This window comes from Urocitellus parryii, chromosome 6 (genome assembly GCF_045843805.1).
Source record: "Urocitellus parryii isolate mUroPar1 chromosome 6, mUroPar1.hap1, whole genome shotgun sequence".
Classification (NCBI taxonomy): domain Eukaryota; kingdom Metazoa; phylum Chordata; class Mammalia; order Rodentia; family Sciuridae; genus Urocitellus; species Urocitellus parryii.
Genome location: NC_135536.1, coordinates 147621163 through 147641664, shown reverse-complemented (window position 1 = coordinate 147641664; position 20502 = coordinate 147621163). Strand labels below are relative to the sequence as shown.

General features: G+C 48.4%; 1 protein-coding gene across 2 annotated transcripts in view; it reads left to right on the top strand.

Annotated features, from left to right (window-relative positions):
* Positions 1-8925: 8925 nt before the first annotated feature.
* Pcsk6 (proprotein convertase subtilisin/kexin type 6) overlaps positions 8926-20502 on the top strand; it is a 194486-nt gene continuing 182909 nt past the window's right edge. For both annotated transcript variants that reach the window (XM_026394720.2, XM_026394719.2), the window contains exon 1: positions 8926-9216. In XM_026394720.2, coding sequence (XP_026250505.2) covers positions 8926-9216 — 291 coding nt within the window. The remainder of the gene's footprint in view (positions 9217-20502) is intronic.

The window sequence follows — 20502 nt, the reverse complement described above, 5'->3', positions numbered from 1 at the left end:
ACCCTAAAATCTGCAGAAAATCACGGCAGCACCTCTGAAGCCACACACCTGCCTCTGTGCCTTGCTTCTGGGACACTGGGTCCCTGGGACTCTCTCATTCTATTGGTTCTTATCTCACCTTAATGTACTCACCTTGTCCTCAAACCCCTTTGCTCTCCCACCAGCGCCTGCTCCCACCAGGCCATCAGCCCATCCTGGGCACAGGGGTGCTCAGAACATACTGAGACCCAGAGTCACAGCCTTCCTGAGCTTGGTCAGTGTCCCCAGAGGCTGCTTCTAGCTCCTTGGTACCTACAAACAAACCTTCTGTTCTTGACTCTTTAAGGAAAAGCATTGTGACCAATATTGAGGGAAAGATAACCCTGAGGAGGTGACGTTTAGGATTTAAGTTGGTTGTCACATGTCTAGGAAAAACCCAGGACTCTAATAGATTTTTTTAAAACCTGCTGGGTCCCTTTCATAGCCCTCCTCCTGACACCTTCTCTCCTGTCACAGCCTGTTCCTCTGCCTTCCCTCTTGCTTCCTACCACACCATGCTTTCTCCTGCCCCAGGGCCTTTGCTCATGGTTCTATGATAATACCTCTCACATAATGTGGTCTAAGTGCCAGGCACAATCTGAGCAGTCTGCCTGGACACCTCAGCTGCGGGGAGGGAGAGACTAGGACCTAAAAGAGGCTGCTAGATCAGGGCGGAGCAAGATCCCCGGGTCAGAGGCTGATCTTATCAGTGGGAGGGAATCAGGGCAGGGGCACAGGGAGCCCCTCGGGATGGGAAGCGGCTGCTGAGACTCTGCCAGGAGCCAGGCCCTGGGCTGCTGTAAAGGCTTCCCTGACCTCGGGTGGCAGTGGGCCATGGGACAGGGAAAGCGAATCTGCCTGGGACGGGAGAGGAGCCTGTGGTGAGGCACTTTCCCAGAGGTGACCTGTGGGAGGAATGTGAGTGTGAGGCGGGGGCAGAGGGGCAGAGGGAGGCCTGCCCCGAGAGGGAGTGGGGAGAGCCCAGGCGGCCGGGCCTGCATGGCCAGTCTGTCTGGGATCTGCCACTGGCCCTGTGGCGGGGCAGGAAGAGCAAGAAAGTCAGTGTCGGCTTCCTGCAGGCCCAGCCCCGGGTTTGGCCTCCACCCTGCTGGCCGGGAAGGTTCCACAGGTCCAAGTAGGCTCCTGGGACTTCCTGGAGACAAGGCTCTGGGGACAGCTGGGACCGTGGTGGAGGGGCAGTGCCTGGAGCCAGAGGCCATCCGGGAAGTTATCAGACCCGGCCAGGACAGGAGGGGACTGATGGGAGAGGCAGAGTGGGCAGAGACCATGCAGGTCCCAGAGTGGGTGACACTCTGAATGCTCAGGGCACCCTGGAGGCCAGGGTCCAGGAGGGGTGGGGGTGAGGAGGTCGACACAGGCCGCTCTGGGCTTGAGGGGCCAGAGAGAGCGCAGATACTGTGTAAGGGTACTGTATATGGGGGAATCAATGTGTGACCTTCAAAATAAAGTGAGCCTGCAGACACAGGTTTGAGAGTCACAGAGGCCTGCCTGGTTGGGGCACGTGAGAGTCCCATCTCTGCTTTCCATTCCTCTCAGGATGGAGTCCAAATTCTTGCCAAGGCTGACAAAGCTGTAACAGCCTATCCTCTGACAACTCCTCTTGTCCCCAATCCCACCACCCTCCCTTCATTTTCAATGCTCCTTCCCTCTGCCTCCCTCGAGTCCTTCCACCACACCAAGTTTCCTCCTGCCTCAGGGCCTTTGCACATGCTGGTACCACTCCTAGGCACTCTGCCTGATCATCTCCAATCAGGAGTGAGAGAGACTAGGCTATTCTTGGGTTGCTTGAGTCATCGATTTCCCCCACCATAAATATTTAAGTGTGATTTCTGTTTTCCTACTTGGACCTGACTGATGGACCACTTATCTAGCTATTTCCTGTTTATTTCTTCAAGCTCAGCTTAAAAGCCACTTCCTCCAGGAAGCCTTGAGCATCCAGTTCAATTCTTTTCTAGCATCTGACAGGCTCCATTGTGTGTGCATGGTGTGTGGTGGGGGACATATACCAGGTGGGAACTTTGGAGCAATGTAAGGGCTGGGATTTTTCTCTGTATGAGACTAGAAGCTGTGGAAGAAATTTTGGGCCAAGGAAGTACCTGATCTGACTTCTGTTGCACATGATCCTGTGTATTAAGGATTGATTAAAGAGGGCAAGGCAGAATAGAAACACCAATTAGGAGGCTATTAAGTTGCACTAAGTGACAGGTGAGGTGACTTGGCCCAGGGTGGTAGTGGTGGGCATGAGGAGAAGTAGTCAGACTCTGAATGATTTTTTTTTGGTTTATTTTTTAATTGATTTTATTTTTTTTTAAATACCAACAACAGTGGCATGCATTACAATCCTTATTACACATATAGAGCACAATTTTTCCTATCTCTGTATATAAAGTATGTTCATGTCAATTTATGTCATTATACATGTACTTTTTTTGCATTACAATTCTTAATACACATCTAAATCACAATTTTTCATATCTCTGTTTGTGTATAGGGTATGTTGACACCCAATTCAAGTCTTCATACATGCACTTTGTATAATGATGAATGGATTTGAATGTAGAAACAACTGGATTCACTGAGAGCACAGACATGGGTAAAGGGGGCAGCATCAAAAATGACCTTTGGCCTGAGCAATAGAAGGACAGAAACAGCATTTACTGGGATGGGAAAAACTGGGACAGGACAAAGGATGACTATTATCCTGTCTTGCTTTACTATAATAAAACACTCAAGGCTTGGTGACTTTATGAAGAAAAGAGGTTTGTTTTGACTGATGGTTCTGGAGGTGCAAGGTCAAGAGGCCACATCAGGTGATGGTCTTTGTGTTGGCATAATCCCAAGATGGCACAGGGCATCCCATGGTGAGAAGGAGGGAGCACACAGGTGTGTCTGTTTTCCTCTTCTTAAAAAGTCAGCAGGATTCCATGCTGGGGGCTCCACCCTGGTGACCTTCCCTAATCCTAATAACCTCCCAAAGGCCCCACCTCTAAGCACCAGAGTCACATTAAGTTTCCGCCCTCTTAACAGGACACAATGGGGGACACATTCAAACCACAGTGGGGGGTCTTGCAGGGGAACAGGCGCTCTGTGTTCCTGACTGCCTTAGGCAGCCCAGTAGAGATGCTGGCCCGGCAGGAGATGAAGCACGAAGTGCTCAAGCCTTCTGGCCTTTGTCTCCCAAGGGAGAGAGGGGCGCTATGGGATCCGCGGGAACCAGCCCTGGAGCAGGGGCTGCCCAAGCCCACCCGCCCACCCACGTCCTTTACACTGCATCCTGGCAGTTCCTCTGTGATGGGCTCTTCCCCTTGTCTATCCATCCAGCTGGTCAAAACCATTCTCTTGTAGGAAGGAGTGTTTCTGGCTCCTGCTTCTGACTGTGAATCCCCCACTCCCAGCCTCTTCTTCTGCCTCACCCCACTTGCCCGACTAGGGAGGGAGCCCAGGTTCTAAATGATTCTCCCTTAGAGAAAAGCACTTAAGACGGCAAACTCAAAACCCACCCTGAAGTCACTGGACGGCCGTCTTCTCATGGAGAGAGAGGCCTCTTCTACTGCTGGGCTGGAGTGAAGTGCAACCGGAATCCTGGCTCAGCTTGGCAGGAGGCTGGGGGAAGTGGGCACGGTCGGAGCGCAGCTGCTTGAGGCTGGTTTGTGTTGTTGTTGTTGATTATTGAATGTATCCATTCCAAACAATACTTGAGACTTCCTCCTCTTCCCCCGCTTTTTTTTTATCACCCCCTTCCTTTGTTCTTCTGCACCCCCATACTGCCCTCTTCTCTCCCTTCCTTTCTGTCAGTAAATATTTGATGGAAGTCTGCGGTGTGCCTGTCAGGATCTATATGAAAGTGATACAACGGAAGCAGAGAAGGGGAGGCGGCAGACCCACTGGGGACCCCCAGCAGCCTGCCTGGAGCTGCCTCCTGCTAACAGAATCCTGGGTTTGTGCCATTGGGGGCAGCAAACGTGCTCGGGGGAATGTTTCCCCAGGGAAAAAGCAAAATGGATCCAAAGCAACCTGGGTAACCCTGTGCCCACTGTCAATCATTACTTGGCTGCAGAGTAAGGATCTAGGACCCAGTTTTGGTCAGTGGAGCCTGAGAGGAAATGGTTGGGGGTTCTGGGTGTCTCTTTGCTAGAGAGATGAGAGACGTTCAAGAGATAGGGGAAAGTGGGGAATGTCCGAGCAGCCGCTTCCTCCCTTTCTTCCTTTGGGGCTGTCTAGAGAGGACGTGATGCTTTAATTTGCAGCGGTCATCTAGGAACCGAAGGAGAAAGCTTGGCAAAGTGAATAAGAGCCATCTTGAGTCCTGGGATCTCTGGAACTGCTGAATGAACAACTCTAGAGCCACCTACCACCAAATTCCTGTTGGTGAAACAATGAATTGTATTTGTTGTTTGTGTTCCTTTTAGTTGGGCATTCTAGTATTTTGTGACCAAAGGCATCTCAGCTGTTACAAGAGGGAGGAAATAAACAGCTGTGCTTTTCTGTCATCTGTGGCCCAGAGCATCCTGGAAGTCAAGGCAAAAAAGGAAATCAGATAAATTGAAAAGCTCTCATTCTTAATGAGGAAGAGCTCCTCAGGGAGTTTCAGCATTTTGCTCCTAAATTCCCTGTTTGACACTAAATTTCTACTTGGGAGTTTATGAAAAGAATGCTGAGAAACATGATTGCTAGATCCAGGAAAACTGTTTCACAGGAAAAGCAGTTTTTACAGCCTTTTTCTTAAGACAATTAGGATCTAAATATAAAGGGAGAGTCTAACCAGAGAGGCAGAGAGTGGGGGGAAAGCTGCTCCATGCCGTCTGCACCCCACCCAGATGGTCACATCTTCCCTCCAAAGGGAGTGCAGGGTAGTCCTTGTATCTTTTCTGCAGGATGTTAATAGATGCCACAAGGGGTTAAAATAAAAAAGGCAAATACATTTGAGTGAGTTCAGTAGGTATCTTGACTGTGATATGTTTTGAAGGCATTGATACTATGACATCAAACTTGAGATACTCTTGATTGGAAAGTACATCATTATTTAATGTATCACTAAGAAAGAAAAAAAAACTGTCTAAGAATGGGAAGTGTCACAGGAGACCCCTCAGTAAAGCTGGGACAATGAAAAGCTACACTCTCAGTGTAGAAGAAAATGAGAAATAAACCCTCTACCAAGAGAGGGATGGTAAGAAACGGTCTGGCCTCCTCCTTCACCCTGGTGGAGGGGGAGAGAACTAGGGAGGAAATCCCTGCAGGAATCACTGGAACCCGAAGCTGGTTCTCAGCCTGAGGTCTCACTCTACAAGTGGTCCTCAAGGGGTCCCGAAAGCTGGTGCCACCACATCACTGGCAGAAGCAAACACAAACCCTCCCTGGAGAACTCCATTTCAATCCCAGTTAGTGGTGAATGCAAAACACCAATTGAAAGATGTTTCTGGACTTCAGGACGTTAAAGGCGGAGAGATTTAGCATGGATGGAGGACAGTACACAGAGATGCCTGTGAGCAATGCAGAAAGACACAGCACATAGTCCCAGCCACTCCATCCCACAGGGGAGTTCCAGGTGCCCAGCTGGGGCAGTGGTCACTGCTGCTCCCATTTCTGAAGTGTTTGCTGGCACCAAGTTCTGGGTGAGGGGCTCTGTGTCAGTCAGCTCCTATTATCCTCACAGAGCCCCTGCATAAGGACAGCAACATCACTGCCATCGATAGCAGAGGACACAGAAGTGCTTAACTCACCTGAGGTTGAACACAAGTAAGGAGCATGGTGAAGCTGGGTTTTGAATGCATGCTCTTCTCTGATATCCTAAAGGTGATGCCTATCAGACACTCTTCGAAAAATACCATCCTGGCCGCTGAACCTAGCACATTCTCCAAACTGCAACATGTCAGTCAACTGTCTATTGCCTAAGTGGAGGTAATTCTGAATCAAATTCTGTTTCAAAACACCCCCACAAGGCAGAGCAAAGTCTTCTGCTCTCCACTGGTCTTGGCTGAATGGGTGATGCTGGATCCAGGTTGGGCAATCCTGTAATCTCTGTAAAAGGGTCAGCCATGGGCACGAGAACACAGTTCTAACACTCCTGGTGAAGACTCCTACCTTCTGGTTTGAAAAGATGCTGTATAAGTGTCACATCTCTCTATTAACATTTTCTAACTTCTGAGATACAGCTAGGCTCCAGTCACCTTTCTGGTCCATGTCTGTCCCTTCTCAGTCTGGCTGACCTTAATCCAGGAAAACAGTAGGCTCCCCTGGCCCCAGAACTGAGCAGGATGGCCAGGGCCATCTGGAGAGCGGGAGCTCAAGTGAGTAATAAATCCCCTCCCTGCAGGAAGACGAGCCAAGTTTTACTACAGATCTTATCACAATGCAAAGGGTTGGTTCACCTATGATTGAGTTAATCCTGTCACTGTATAAATCAATAGGAAACTCAGAGGAGGTGATTTGATTTAGGATGTTCATTTTTGGGAAGCTGGTCTTCCTACAATTTTGGAGCCAAGCTATGGCCCAGGTACTTCCATGATAAATGGAAAGTTTAGCCCCCAAAGGACCAGACTTGTTGATAAAATAAATTCAGATCCCTACAAATAAAAATTTCAGATGCATTTTAGTCTCCTCAGTTCAGTAGGCTGAATCCCTTAATCTACCAAATTATTATGGAAAAACTCTTATCTCATCCTGTCAAAATCACTGTTCTCATGGGGGTACTCTCTTGAGAGACATGAGTTGCTTCATAATCACTTAGATTATGCACAGTGTGCAATATCTTGAAGCAGACCACACACTTGAAGAAGTACAACACGGGAGTGGAATAAGTCCAAGAGACAGGCTGGCCAATAAGGGCTATAGTGACACATATCACCGGGAGGGTTTGCTGACAGAGAAAGGCTTCTAATTCCACCTCTGACTCAGTCCAGTGTCCCTTCTCTGTGGGCCAGAGACTGGGCAGTCAGGGGAACACTGGGTAAAGACAGGCCAAGCTAAGGGTTTTGAGTATTGTTTCTTTTTTTCTTTGTAGTTAGACACAATACCTTTATTTTATTTATTTATTTTTTATGTGGTGCAGAAGATTGAACCCAGCACCTCACGCTTGCTACGCAAATGCTTTACCATTAATCGACAACCCTAGCCCCTGAATATTGTTTCTGCCCAACAGGTGTGGCCTTCTCCTCTAGCACTAGCCAGTTTGTGTTAGGGCCTTGGGTCTTTCCAATGGGCAGTGTTCAGTGAGCAACCAGGCTGTGACACAAGGGACCTGTATTCTGCAGTGTGGGCAACTCTGGAGTGATTTCCCAGGGAACTGCCCCATCTTGGCCAGGGGAGAGAAAGTATATCTGGTGCAAAAAAAAGGAAGGCCATGTGGGATATGGATCCTCAGGTTCCAAGGGGCCCTTGTGAACATGGATATGGCCTGTCCGGGTTGGGCCTCCCACCACGCCTCCTGTTCTCCCACCTCCATTAGAGTGACTCATGCCTGCAGAAAAGATGAATCATGTGGGTTATGAAACCCAAGGACTCCTAAAAGGGAGACTGGAAAGGCCCTCAGGTAGCCATCTCTACAGATCCTGCCCTCTCCCTACCCTCTCTTGCCCCTGGTACACCACCTCTACCTGCCAAGCCACAGACTCAAGCAAGTGAATTATGCATAGCACTATAACCAAAGAGACTGCTCCTGGAATCTGAGCATTAGATAAGCAGTTTCTTTCCCACCTCAAGGCCTTCTCTACCTTTTTTGATTTTGTTTTATTTCCCCTTCTGTATTAATCAGGCTGAAGGTTTGCATTCTGTGTGGAGTCAGTTGGGACCAACAGGTCCTGGGAGGAATAAGAGATCTTGCAGCCATCCTCACCTCTCATCATTACTTGTTCTTAGTGTGAACACTTCCATAATTCTCTAGGGTTCGCCAAATAATTATCTACTGGATATCAGGCTGCTCCAGGCAGGAGGTTGAGGATGATTCAACTCACTTTCTCACTGACTAGTCCCAGCTCAATGGGTGCTTTTTAAGAGTATACACAATCTAGGGACTACCTTCCACGTGGTGGCAGGCCCTGGGCTCATCAAAGCAAATATTTATCACAGCTGATTGCATGGCAAGAGCCGATGCCATCCTCATAACAGCCATATGGGGTAGAAACCACAGTTACCACTATTTTGCAGATGGAGTGCCTACTCAACAAGGACAATAACTTGCCCAAGATCACACAGATGCTCCGTGGTCAGTCTAGAGATTCACCAGAACAGTCTGCCTCTCTAGGTGAGTTCTATAAACTAGCTGAATGCTGCCAATAGGCTATGCCTTTCCCCAATTCAATGTGCCCCTTCAATCAGGCCGGGTCCTGGGACACCTCAGTGCTTTCGGGGAAGCCTTTTCCTTAGGACCCTGCACACGGCAAGCCCACTCTCCGGTGGTCAGGTGGGCAAGGCTGCCTGGCCTGGGGGAACCACAGCCAGGTGAGTTCTGCCTCCGGTGCGCGATCCCTGGGAAGGCATCAGCGGAAACTCCTTGGGGAATGGGGAACTCACCTGAGATGTCCCAAAGACCTTCCCGGCTCGAAGCAGAACTCGCGGGGACAAGGCTTCCGCTCAGGGCAGACCTGTGTGCTTAGAGACCCAAAAGTCTGCGGAGAAGTTCCCCCGGTGGGGGGCGTTTCGGGCCTCCTCTGCGCCCAGCCCCGGGACTGGACGCAGGCTCCGGCGCCCGGCCGAACGAGCGAGGGCCCAGGGGCGCCACCGGGCCGCGCGGGCGGGAACGCGCGGCGGCCGCCTCCTCCTCCCTCGCTCCCGCCCGCGGCGGCGGCGGCGGCGGCGGCGGCGCTTCCCCGGCGCGGAGCGGCTTTAAAAGGCGGCACCCCACCCCCCGGCGCACTCGCCGCTCGGGCGCCGCGCGAGCCTGCCGCTGCCATGCCTCTGCGCGCGCCGCCTGCGCCCGGGCCCCGGCCGCCTCCCCGGGCCGCCGCCACCGCCGCCGCCGCCGCGGGCGCAGGGGGCGCAAGGGGCGCCGACGGACCAGGGCTCCGGCCGCTCGCACTGCGCCCCTGGCGCTGGCTGCTGCTGCTCGCGCTGCCCGCCGCCTGCTCCGCGCCGCCGCCGCCGCGTCCCGTCTACACCAACCACTGGGCAGTGCAAGTGCTGGGCGGCCCGGCCGCCGCGGACCGCGTGGCCGCCGCGCACGGCTACCTCAACTTGGGCCAGGTGAGTGCGGCCAGCCCAGCGCGCCGGAAACTTTCCCGGCGGCCGGCGGGCACGCGCGAAGGGGCGCCTCTGTCGCCTGCCCGGCCCGTGGCGCCGCGTGGGAAGGCGTCCGGGACGGCTTGGCCGTCGCGTTTGGGAGGGTGGTGGGGGCGTCCCGCCGGGAGTCGCCCGGGAGTGCGGCGCGTGGGACACCCTGCGGAGAGGACCAGGTGGCTCGGGTAAGCTGCCCATGCAATTCGGCAGAGCTGGACGCGGGTTCCCTGGCAATGCCGCCCAGCTCTGGCGCTCGGGAGTGTCTCCTCGGAAGCGGGCCCGGCACGGACACCTGCCCGTCAGCGCGGCAGTAGGGAGCTCTCTGGAGCGTCGCACTCTGCTCACCGGCGCTGTCTTCATTGCCCACCCAGCCAGCCCTTTATGGCCTTCGCTTGGACCCCCTGCCCTCGACGGGCGGCGCGGGACTCTGGGCCTGGTGCTCGCGCTCGGGAGGCCAGACACTCAGTAGGTGTCATGCGCGTGGCCAGGCGTCTCTCGGGGACTCGCTTTCCCTGTATCCGCGAGCTCTGGGAGGCAGGGTGTCCTGGTACCTGCGCGGGAGCCAAGTCTCTTTCAGGAAGATTTCCCGGGCAGTGTAAGACCCAGTAGCATAGCCCGGGGGTTGGAGGCGGGGTTGGGGGCTGCGGGTCAAACCTTTCTAAGCCCAGAGGGTTGTTTTGTTTTTGCCATCTGCCTGCATTCTAGCTGTGTGACCTTAGGGAAGTCATTTCCCTGACTTGAGCATACGCTTAGGGATGGTGACAGTGCACACTGAATGCAGGTATTGGAACTAACCAATGTTATTTGGAAGACCCAATGTTTGGAAGTAACGTTGTTCAGAGAGGCAGAAGTACCCCTGCCCTCAGCCTCAAGCTATCCCTATCTTCATTTAGTAAGAAAGGCTGAGCCTTGGGCAGGAAGGCTGCATAGCTCCGCAGGACTCTCAAGGCAGTCCCCCTATTTTTTGTTGTGACCCCACAAAAGGCTGGTGGGGTGGGCTGATCCGAATTTCTGGCCCGTGGAGGACCTCAGCAGGCTGAAGTGTGCAGTCCCACCAGGGGACCGCTCAGTGCAGTTAACAAATCTAGGAACTACACACTGAAGAGGAGCAAGTGAAGTGACAAGGAAGCACTGCCTCATAACTCCAACTTGGTGCCTGGCCATGTTAAATTTAGTTTCATCATTATCCATGACAGAAACCAGCAAAGTGTGGTGCAACCCTGATCTAACATTTCTCCCTCATCCCAAGTTGGGTGTTGATACTGCTAGTGTGGAGTATAAGACCTCTTGGAAGGGTAGATTCTGCCTTTTCAAGTTAATTTCACAAGGTGGTTCAGAGTTTTATCTGAAAAAACATACTCACATCTTTTGTATGTCTTTAAAAAAAATTTCTTTTTGGCCCCTCAGGTCTCCTCAAATAGCCTGTGATTTAAGATTTTGCCTTGGGTAGCACTGTCTGTTTCTTTCTATAGCTTTCAAATCTCCCTGGCTGATTGTCCAGGCTGTAGAAGGCACTCCTCCTGTTTGCTTAAGGGCTCTGGGTGCTCCTGCCACACTCTGCTGCTCTGCCCAGGTGGCCTAGCAATTTGTCTTCAGCTACAAGTATGGTAAATTACAAAGTGCTTGGATTTTGGGTTCCCATAATTAAAAGAGAAGAGGGGAGCTGAAGTTGAACTATAACTTCTTGGATATTGCAAGAGACAGGCAGAGAGGCGCAGTCAAGCCTCCCTTGACATTTCTGTCCCCAGAAATAAAACTGTCCAGCCCCTCCCTGATCATGCAAGGCCTTTGAATCAACTTTTAGATTAAGTTGCTTTCTCATAAAGTCTGCTCTCTTGATTTTGCCTGTGGGTGAGAAGGGTCCCCCCCGCCCCCTGCATGTAACCCTGTACTCAGAACATTCCAAGGTGTCTCTGAGGGTTTCCCCAGCTCTGCTCAGTGCAGTCAAGGTGGACTCTTACAGTCTGGTCACTCAGCTTGGTAGGCAGGCATGGTGTTGGTGGGGTCACTGGGACATTCACAAACTGAAGGATTACTTTGTTGGGGATAGGAGCTGTCTCAAAGGCCTGGGCATGATTACTCAAGGGAGGCCTATTACTCTTTATTCCCAAACTGGCTTTCTGTCCCCACCTCTAAGTGCACTGCTAATGTGGAAAAGGCCTGGAGCTTTCCAACCTCTACCCACTCAATAAGAACTCTTTAAAAAGCTTATTGCCTTTTTTCAACCAGGAGAATTTGTGACTCATAAATAAGATGTAGACGTTATTACCTTTGATTTATAGATGAGTAAATGGGGGTAAAGCAAGGGAGGGAAGCTGTTTGTGTTCACACGGTAAGCCTGTGTCACCTCTGACAATTGCACTCCCTGCTCTTTGTCTCTTGCTGTATTCTTTTGTGTGACTTTCCAAATCCTTGATGAGCAATTAGTATTATGCTCTGTACCTGCCTGAATCACAGCACTGGTTTCCCCTCCATCATTGTGGCTGGGCTCTGAGTTCTTGCTTGACTATTTTACAAAACTGATAATTTGACTCAGTTTATCTAACATGGTCCAAAGGTAATTTAGACCAGTGGTTATTCACTTTTTTTTTTTTTTTGAATCATAGATTTTTTTTCAGAGTCTGATACAGTCTCTGGATCTTTCCCATTAAAAAAATGCATCGTGGAGCTGGGGTTGTGGCTCAATGGTAGAGAGCTGGCCTAGCATGAGAGAGGCCCTGGGTTTGATCCTTTAGCACCACATAAAAAATAAATAAAATAAAGGTATGAAGTCCAACCGCAACTAAAAAATAAATATTAAAAAATATGCATCATTCAGAAATAAGGCAAGCTAGTTACTCTTTGCCTCCTCTAGCCAGCATTCCATATAATGCCAAAAAATAGGGTAGGGAGAAATAAAAAACAGGAATAAAAATTTGGAAGAGTCAAATGTCATTATTGACAGATCACATAACTAAACTACTTGGATAATCCAAGGAAATATAAAGATTAACTATTAGAACTAAAAGGAAAGTTGAGTGTGCTGCTAGATCAACATGAGCTACCTATATAACAGCAACTTTTATCTGAGAAGATAAAACAAATTGTAATTAATTTTAGTATAAAAGCTATAAGATACTTAGGAATAAATCTAAAATAAAAAGGAGATTTATGGAGAAAATTTAATTAAAAAAGAAATCTTTAAGCTTTAATGTTGCTAGTGATTGAACCCAGAGCCTTGTGCATGCAAGGCATGCACTCTACCACTCAGCTACATTCCCAGCCCCTGAAAATTACAAAACATTTAAAGGAAATATTAAGGGTAAAAAAAGAGATGCATTATGTTCATGTATGGAAGGATTAAATATCATAGTTACTCCTAAATTAATCTGTTAATTCAGTGTAATTCTGTTTAAGACCCAACTGGATTATATGTGGAATATGAAATCCACAGAGGAACTTTAGAATTCATATGGAATTCTATATGGAAGCATGAGGTCCAAGAATACCTCAAACAAGTCTGAAAAAGAAGAGCAAGAAGGGAAGCTATGGCAATCCTAGCAGTTCAGCACTGGCCCAGTGATTGTCCAGCCCCTTAGTGGAATGAACTCAACCAAGCATGTAGGGGAACCTGTATATGTGAGCAGAAGTATTACAAAGGGATGGGAAAACATGGACCACTTATTTAATAGTGCTGGAGAAGCAACTCTCCACATGGAGAAACAATTGGATTCTCACCTCATACTCCACAACAGTAAATTCCAGATAGTGTTAAAAGGCCTGAAAGAAGCTAATACAAAAAGGAAGGGATTGATACATTAAAATAAAAATTCTATATAAATAAGGACATCCTAACAATTAAAAACCAGTAATAGACCAGGAAAAGTATTATAACAAACCAATTAGTGCATAAGGTATTTTAAAAATTATAAGTCAATGTGGAAAAGAGAAATATCAGGTAAAATGTGGAAGTATATGAAGAGAGAATTCAAAAGAGGTGATCCAAAAGGCCAATAAGCAGAAAAGATGCTCAGCCTCACTGGGAGTTACGGCAGCACAACAGCTTAAGGCAATAACGAGATACCATTTCACATCTATCAGATTGGCAAACATGTAAAGGCATTAGCATCAAGAGTTGGCAAGAATGTAGAGCAACGAGAACTTTCAGTTGTTGCTGCTGGTGGAACTAGTATAAGTAGGAGAGCATTTTGGCTTCTATGGCAAGGCTGCATTGTGCCTGTAAGTCCTCATCTAAGCTCATACTGGACAGACTCTTGCACACATGCATAGGGAGCCTGATATAGGAATGTGCTTTCAGGAGTTTCTTAAGAAGGGAAAAACAACCTAAATATACACCAGTAGAAGAATGGAGAAATAAAAGTCACACCATGGAACACTATGCAGTGGTTATAAATGAATAAACCAAGATATATATCTGTCGGGTTTCTGTACACGACTAAAAGGCTCAGGGGTCACTTCAGGTGAAATAGGCTAATTGGGCTGCACGAAATAACCACAAAGAGACACAAATACCTTTTTCTTTGGGGTCACTGTGATGGCTCCTCTGACCTTAAGGGTCCGCAGGAAGAGAGAGAGAGAGAGAGAGAAAGAGAGAGCGCGAGGGAGCGCGAGGGAGCGAGCTCAGGCTGACCCCTTTTATTGGGGAGAAGCTATTCAAATGAGGCAAGGGGTCAGGTTTCAGGGGCTGAGTCTATCTTCATGATGTCCACTGTCAGCAGGTTGACTGACATGTAGGTAGGCCACACACAAGGGCACAGTAAGAGTAGGGGACACACACAAGGCACTTCCATGAAACAATCTATCCTAAACAGGGCAAGGGGTTATATTTCAAAGGAATAGGTGAGCATAGCTCCACCCATGGGGCTGTAGGAAGTCACACCCAGGCACCAAGACACAGTCACTGGAATCCTAGAAGAGCAGGGCAGTCTAGCAGCATGGGTGCCTGATGCTACATAGCTCAGCAGGGGAGTTAACTCAGTCACATGCGAGGTTGGTCTCCCACATATATCTACATGGATAAATTTCAGAAAGAATGTTGAGTTAAAAAAGGAAGTTGCAGATGTACTATGTAATGGTATTTATGCAAACTTTAAAAAATCCACAAAACAATAGTGTAATATTTATGAATGCTTACAGATGTAGTAAAAGTTTAGAAGCATGGGTTGCAAGGATGCCAATCAACTTGTAGTTGGTAGTAGCCTCTGAGAAAGGAAAGAGGAAAAAGAAGCTTGGGAAAAAGATGTCAAAATTGACCTTCATTGTTCTCATTCATGATATACACGTGCATTCCCTCCATGTCCTTGGGTTTCTTGTTCCTGGCCTTAACCAACCCTGGATTGAAAGTGTCTGGAGGGGAAAAATGCATCTGAACTAAAGATGTACAGACTTTTTGTCTTATCTTTATTTCCTATGCAATGTGCTATAACAACTACTTGCATAGCATTTACATTATTTTGGGATTATATGTCCTCTAGAGATGGTTTAAAGTATGTACAAGGATGTGTATAGGGACAATGCAACTACTATATCATTTTATATAAAGGATTTGAGCATCTGTGGATTTTGTTATCAGAGGGAATCCTGGAGCCAGTCCCCTATGAATATTAAGGGACAGTGCATGCAAATATGCATATACAAAATTGCATTTAGACATTCTATACTGTCTTCATATCAGAATACATTATATATGAGAATTAATACATGTGCATACACACATGCATATACATACACATACATGTATTGACATGTACATTACACACATACACACCTATATACAAATAAAATGTTAAAAGTGTAAAAAAATGTACATTATACATACATGCCATGGTGTTCCTGGACCACTTGAATCACATCTGTGGATGCACAGGTGCCTCTGGACCCAGGTTGAGCATTCCCTACTTTAGGCCTCTCAGCCTGGGCTGATCTGCTTATCAAGGAATGGTGACCTGGAGAAACAGAATGCCTGGCTGCAGATCATGTGGCTTTTTGGACAGAGCTGCACCCAGGACCCAGGAACCGTGGCTCCCAGCTCTTGTCCTTCCCTTCTACCAGATTCCCTTCTCTTTTGACTCATCTCTTGGCTGGGGGAAGGGGTGTCATTCCAACTCATGTGAATAGTTGCCTTTGACATTGATGACTCTGAGAAAAGTTAAGTTGTTTATGTGAAGAGAGCAAGATACTCTCTACACTCTGATTCACAGCACTCAGCATCTGCAGCTTTGGGAAGTGATGCTTATCTGAAGGGTGACACTTAGACACCCTACTTCCCCTTGGATTTTTGCTTTGCCTGGGGTATTGAGCTAATTTGTTGGTTCTGCGTCTGAACATAAAAAGGCAGGCTGGCTGCCAGGGCCCTAAAAGATCTAAGAGCCTTAAATGATTTTGAACTTGCCTTAAATAGTTTTCTTAAAATAGCTGCGGAGCAGTTTGTACCTGGCCCAGAATTTCAGGTGGACCTGTGGAATTCATTTGTCAGCGGAGGAAAATTGTCATGATGCAGACAGCTTGTTCTCACAATGAAAAACCAGCTGAGGCCTTAACCAGGTGTTAGAATATTGTCCAGAATGTGTTCCAGCGAGGGTGTCAGGGGCTTGATAGGGACAAGGGGAAGCCCAGAATAGCAGTCACCTGTGACTAATTATTGAATGTTCTTGGTGTTATGTGCTCTGAGCCAAGAGCCATGTGCATGGCTGGCCTGGGAGAGGTCCTGGGTGTGAACTGGGGGACACAGACAAGATTATGATTTTGAAGCTGCTTGTGTCATACCCTCTCATTTGGCATTTTTACTCAGTTGGTCACATATTTAAGCAGACAGGATTTAATTGAGTGGACTGCCCTCCTGAGTCATTGGGACTAGGGTGGAGAGTGGTAATGAAAGCTGAGCTAGGTGTAGTATGTTGAGCTAGGAAGGCCCCAGAAGGCAGTGTTTGTCCAAAGGCAGGCCCAGAATTAAGCCTGAGCATATGTTCCAGCTGACTGGTCCTTGGGAAGGGGTTGAGTTTCTCCAGGTAAAAACCAAGGAAGCAAATCCGAAATACTGAGCTGTTCACAGGGTCAGTGAGACTAGACACATCTAGACCCCTTTCTGCCCTTGCAATTTGAGTGGCCACAGGTCCATAAGGCTGACAAGACTCTGTTCTCCAGTGTCCACCAACTCCCTGCCATCCTGGGAACATCCTGAGCTCTTTTCCACATAGATTTTTCCATCCAAAAAGTAATTCCATGAATCCTCTCCAGCCCAGTCCAGGCTGCAGATGCCTCTCCCCTCCTCCTTCAAGTACCCTGCTCATAATGTGCTTCTGGGTACTCATCCTCAGTCCCTGTGTCACTCCTAGCTCACAGGGTCTGTGTCTGGCCTTGGCACTGACCAGAAGCCCAGGCATGTGCTTGCCCAGCTGACGTTTCTCACGTAAGTGCTCTTACTCAGGGAGCCTGTACCAACCCTGCAGGGAGGTGTCACCAGATTATTTAATAGTAATGAGGCCTTAGGTCCAACTGGGTTCTGACAAGCTGGTGATTGACAGGCTCCAAACCTGCACCCTCCAACTTATCTTCTATCTTCATCACCTTTGACAGATGGGTCTTTCTCCTGCTTCTGAGTGAAGGGCCAGCCATCCAACAACTGGAAGCCTTTCAGCTCCCTACTGGAATGAACAAATGAATGACAAATGGACCCTATCAGCCAGTCTTTCTTCTTCCCTCCACCTAACACACATGCACAGGTGCACACACACACACACACACACACACACACACACACACACACAGTGCTGCACGTTATGCTAGCATTATTCTGTCTGGCTTCTTATCAGCACCGAAACATACATCTCTCCAATGACATAGAAAACATAAACTCATATAAGAAAATAGTTTTCTTAAGGGCCTCAGTTGTCCCTTTCTTAATATTTTTCAAGTTAACTCCTTCATTCCCAAATTGGGAAAAATCTTTTCACGCAGACATTAGTTGATGACTTGGGTTAATGCATTGGCAGCTCAAATAGTGCCATTGGTGGGAGGTAAGTGCCCTTGCATTTTTCCTCACTACAGTAGAACTTTACTGACTATTGAGAGTAAAAGAAGAAACATTTAAACCTTTCCTTATCTTTGTAAAAGTGGCACATGCTTCTGAAGTTATTAAATACTTCAGGAAACAAACTGAAAGAATTGAATATAGCAGGGTGACTGCATGGACCATTGTTCTGCATTAGTACCCATTAACTGTTAATTTGTGATTTTTTTTCCCTAACACTGTCTTTGTACAGATTCTAACAAAATGTGACTCCATTAGATACTTTAAAAAGCTCTTGATATTCAGAATGTTCTATGTATTGAACAAGCTGTAACTCAGGAAAATAAACACCTTTCTCATTGTTTGCCAACCTCTCCCCCCCAACCAAAAAAAAAAAAAAAGAAAAAAAGAAAACATAAACTCAACCCATCTGGTCCTCCTAGAATGATGTCACACTCAGTTACTGAAAACACACATTATCAACCACACTGATTGCCCTTTACTGCAAACCTCCTTCTGTGCGGGTCCCTGTCTCCAGAGAGGGATCCCCTGACCTGGTGCTTGAGACAGAGGCCTGGAATCCATCATTACCTCCACCTGCTCCAGTCATCCCATCTGGCCTATGAGTAAATCTGTCTTATCTATCATTCTCCTGGTTCTTGGGTCCCCTGCTTCTCTGTGCCACTGTCCAGTGCAGGCTGGGTCCTTGTCTTACCTATTTCACTTCTGTGACTAATGGACCTCACCAGAACAATTTTAGGGGAGGAAATGTTTATTTGAGGGCTCATGGTTTCAGAGGTCCTAGTCTATAAAAGGCCAGCTCCATTCCTCAGGGCTTGAGGTAAGGCAGAGCCTCATGGTGGAAGAGTGTACCAGAGGGAAGCAGCTCACATGGTGATTGGAAAGCAGAGAGAAACTCCACTGATCAGATACAAATATACATCCCAAAGCCATGCCCCAATTCTACCTCTTCCAGCTACACTCCACCTGCCTCTAGTTACCAGTTAATCCCATTAGGTATGAATTCACTTATTAGGTTAAGGCTATGCCCCAATCATTTTTCCTCCAAATCTTCTTGCATCGTCTCACAAATGAGCTTTTAGGGGATGCCAGTCTAAACTCTAATAGTCCTCTTGCCTCCCACCTGCCTGCATTGCTTCCGGGCCTCTTGCTATACCCCAATCTTTCTACCCCAGTCCCAGCCCCAACTCTGCTGAACCCTGTTCTTCGTGCTCTTGCTTCCCTTTAGGCTTTCTTATTCTGTTCTTTCTGCCCAGTGGGGTTTCTCCCCATCCACCTGGTTATCCCTCCCTCCTGGCTCAGTGCCATCATCAGATCCATCAGTGGACCTCCCTTGATTTCCCCAGCCTAGTGGATGTGCCCTTCTGAGCTCCCCAGCCCCTGTCACCCTTTTATTTATGGCCTGCTGGCTTGTCTGCCATTGGACTTCGGGCTTCCTGGGTGAGTCAGTCCAAAGTTGGTCCTCTGGCTGCTCACTAAGATCAATTCCAATTCTGCCACCTCCATGATGGCTGTGAAGTTACACCAGGGCAGTCTGTGGCCACGGGACATGCATGCATTTATTAAGCTAGTGTTTGTGGTATACTCTCCCTTGGTGATCTTTATGAAGAAGCATGGTCAAGCTCCTGCTCTTGCAGGTTAATTACCAAAACAATTCTACCACTGCCTTTTAATCGTAATTCCTTGTTTTTTGAAGTCATTCAGTGACTGATCCCTCCTGGTGGGTGTACCTGTGACACCTCCTTTACTTCTGGGTCAGGTCAGCTGCACGCAGAGCCAATAATCCCATGGACCCTGGCACTGTTCCGGAGCCTACTATATATGCTTTTAGGATAGATGACTCCTGTCACCCTGTCCGATCATGGGTCTTCCTGATGTCATCACGACTCTGCTGTTTGAGAATTTGGAAGACCCAGTGGCAGGCACAAGTCCCCTGTCCAGTCCTGCGAGAAACGAGGATGAATAGCCATCAGCTGTCGGGAGCCTCATACTCTGTGGGATGGGATTGGCAGCCTTGGGTGACCATGGTAACCAGCCCATCAATGCCCTCAGTGTCGAGATGGTGGCACTGCAGAGAGGAAGAAATAGTCTCATTGTCTCCCCCTTGGCCGCTTGGACACAAACAAGCCGCACCCCGCAGGGCCCCGCAGCCTGGCCAGACGTGCGGCTCTGCTGTGCTGTGCACAGTTCCCCTTGCTGAATCGGGCCAGGAAGGGGCTGTCAATGTCAGTTCTTTGACCCTCCTTGGGGCCTCTTAAGTTTCTGCCAGGAGCTGACATCACTTTTTCAGAGTCCTTGTTGGGTGAAGCCATCTTCTTAGTGGGAAGAAACAGCCAGAATGGATCAGCCTCCTGAAGCTCAGAGTGGTCAACCAGGTTGCTTCCACTATGAAGATAAGTAAATCAGTGACTGATGTTAGTGCTTGTGTTTTTGCAAGGAACCTTAATTTCTAAACTTTCCCCCTTTGGTTTGAAAACATCCTGGTGACAACTCTGAGAAATGATCAAGAAGAGCCAGCTTCTTGCCCACAGAGGCCCAAGTCCACCTCAGCAATCTTTACCAGACTCTTCTCCAGGTGCAGAATGAAGGAGGGCAATGGAAGGGGAGGAGGGGCTGCCCTCTTGTCAGATAAGGGCCCTCTCTCCAGAGACCAGGCCTGTCACTCTCCCTAGCCCACAGCCACAGCCCAGAATGGGCCTGGCCTCTTGCACTCTGGTAACACCCTGATTACTGCCACTCTGCTTTCCCTGCCTCCCTTCCGGGCCGTTTCCCACACTGCCACAAGAAGGTCCTTCAGTGTCATAAGCCTCATGCTGTCCTCTGACTGCTTTAAAATCAGCAGAAGCTCCTGCTCAGCAAAGCACAATACGTTCAGCTGTTTGTGAGCAAGCTGTCCCTCCCTCCTGCTCCGTCCTCAACCCCAAAGGCCTCATTTTTACTACATTCTACAGCTATTCCAGACCTTTGGTGTTCTGGAAACTCTCTGTATGCATTTTCTTTCTTTCATGCTTGCTATTTGTTATTGTTTTAACCCAGGTACCCATTCCCCATACAGTCTACCTGGAGAACCCTGCTCTCCTTCAGAATTAGCTAAAATGATCTTTCCTGATCTTTCTCCTGCTCAGCAGGGCTGGAAGTGTCCTCCCAGAGCTCCTTGAAAGGACTAGACCCTGGAATGCAAGGGTATCTGTCTCTCCACTAGACCACAGCATCTTGTGGTCAGT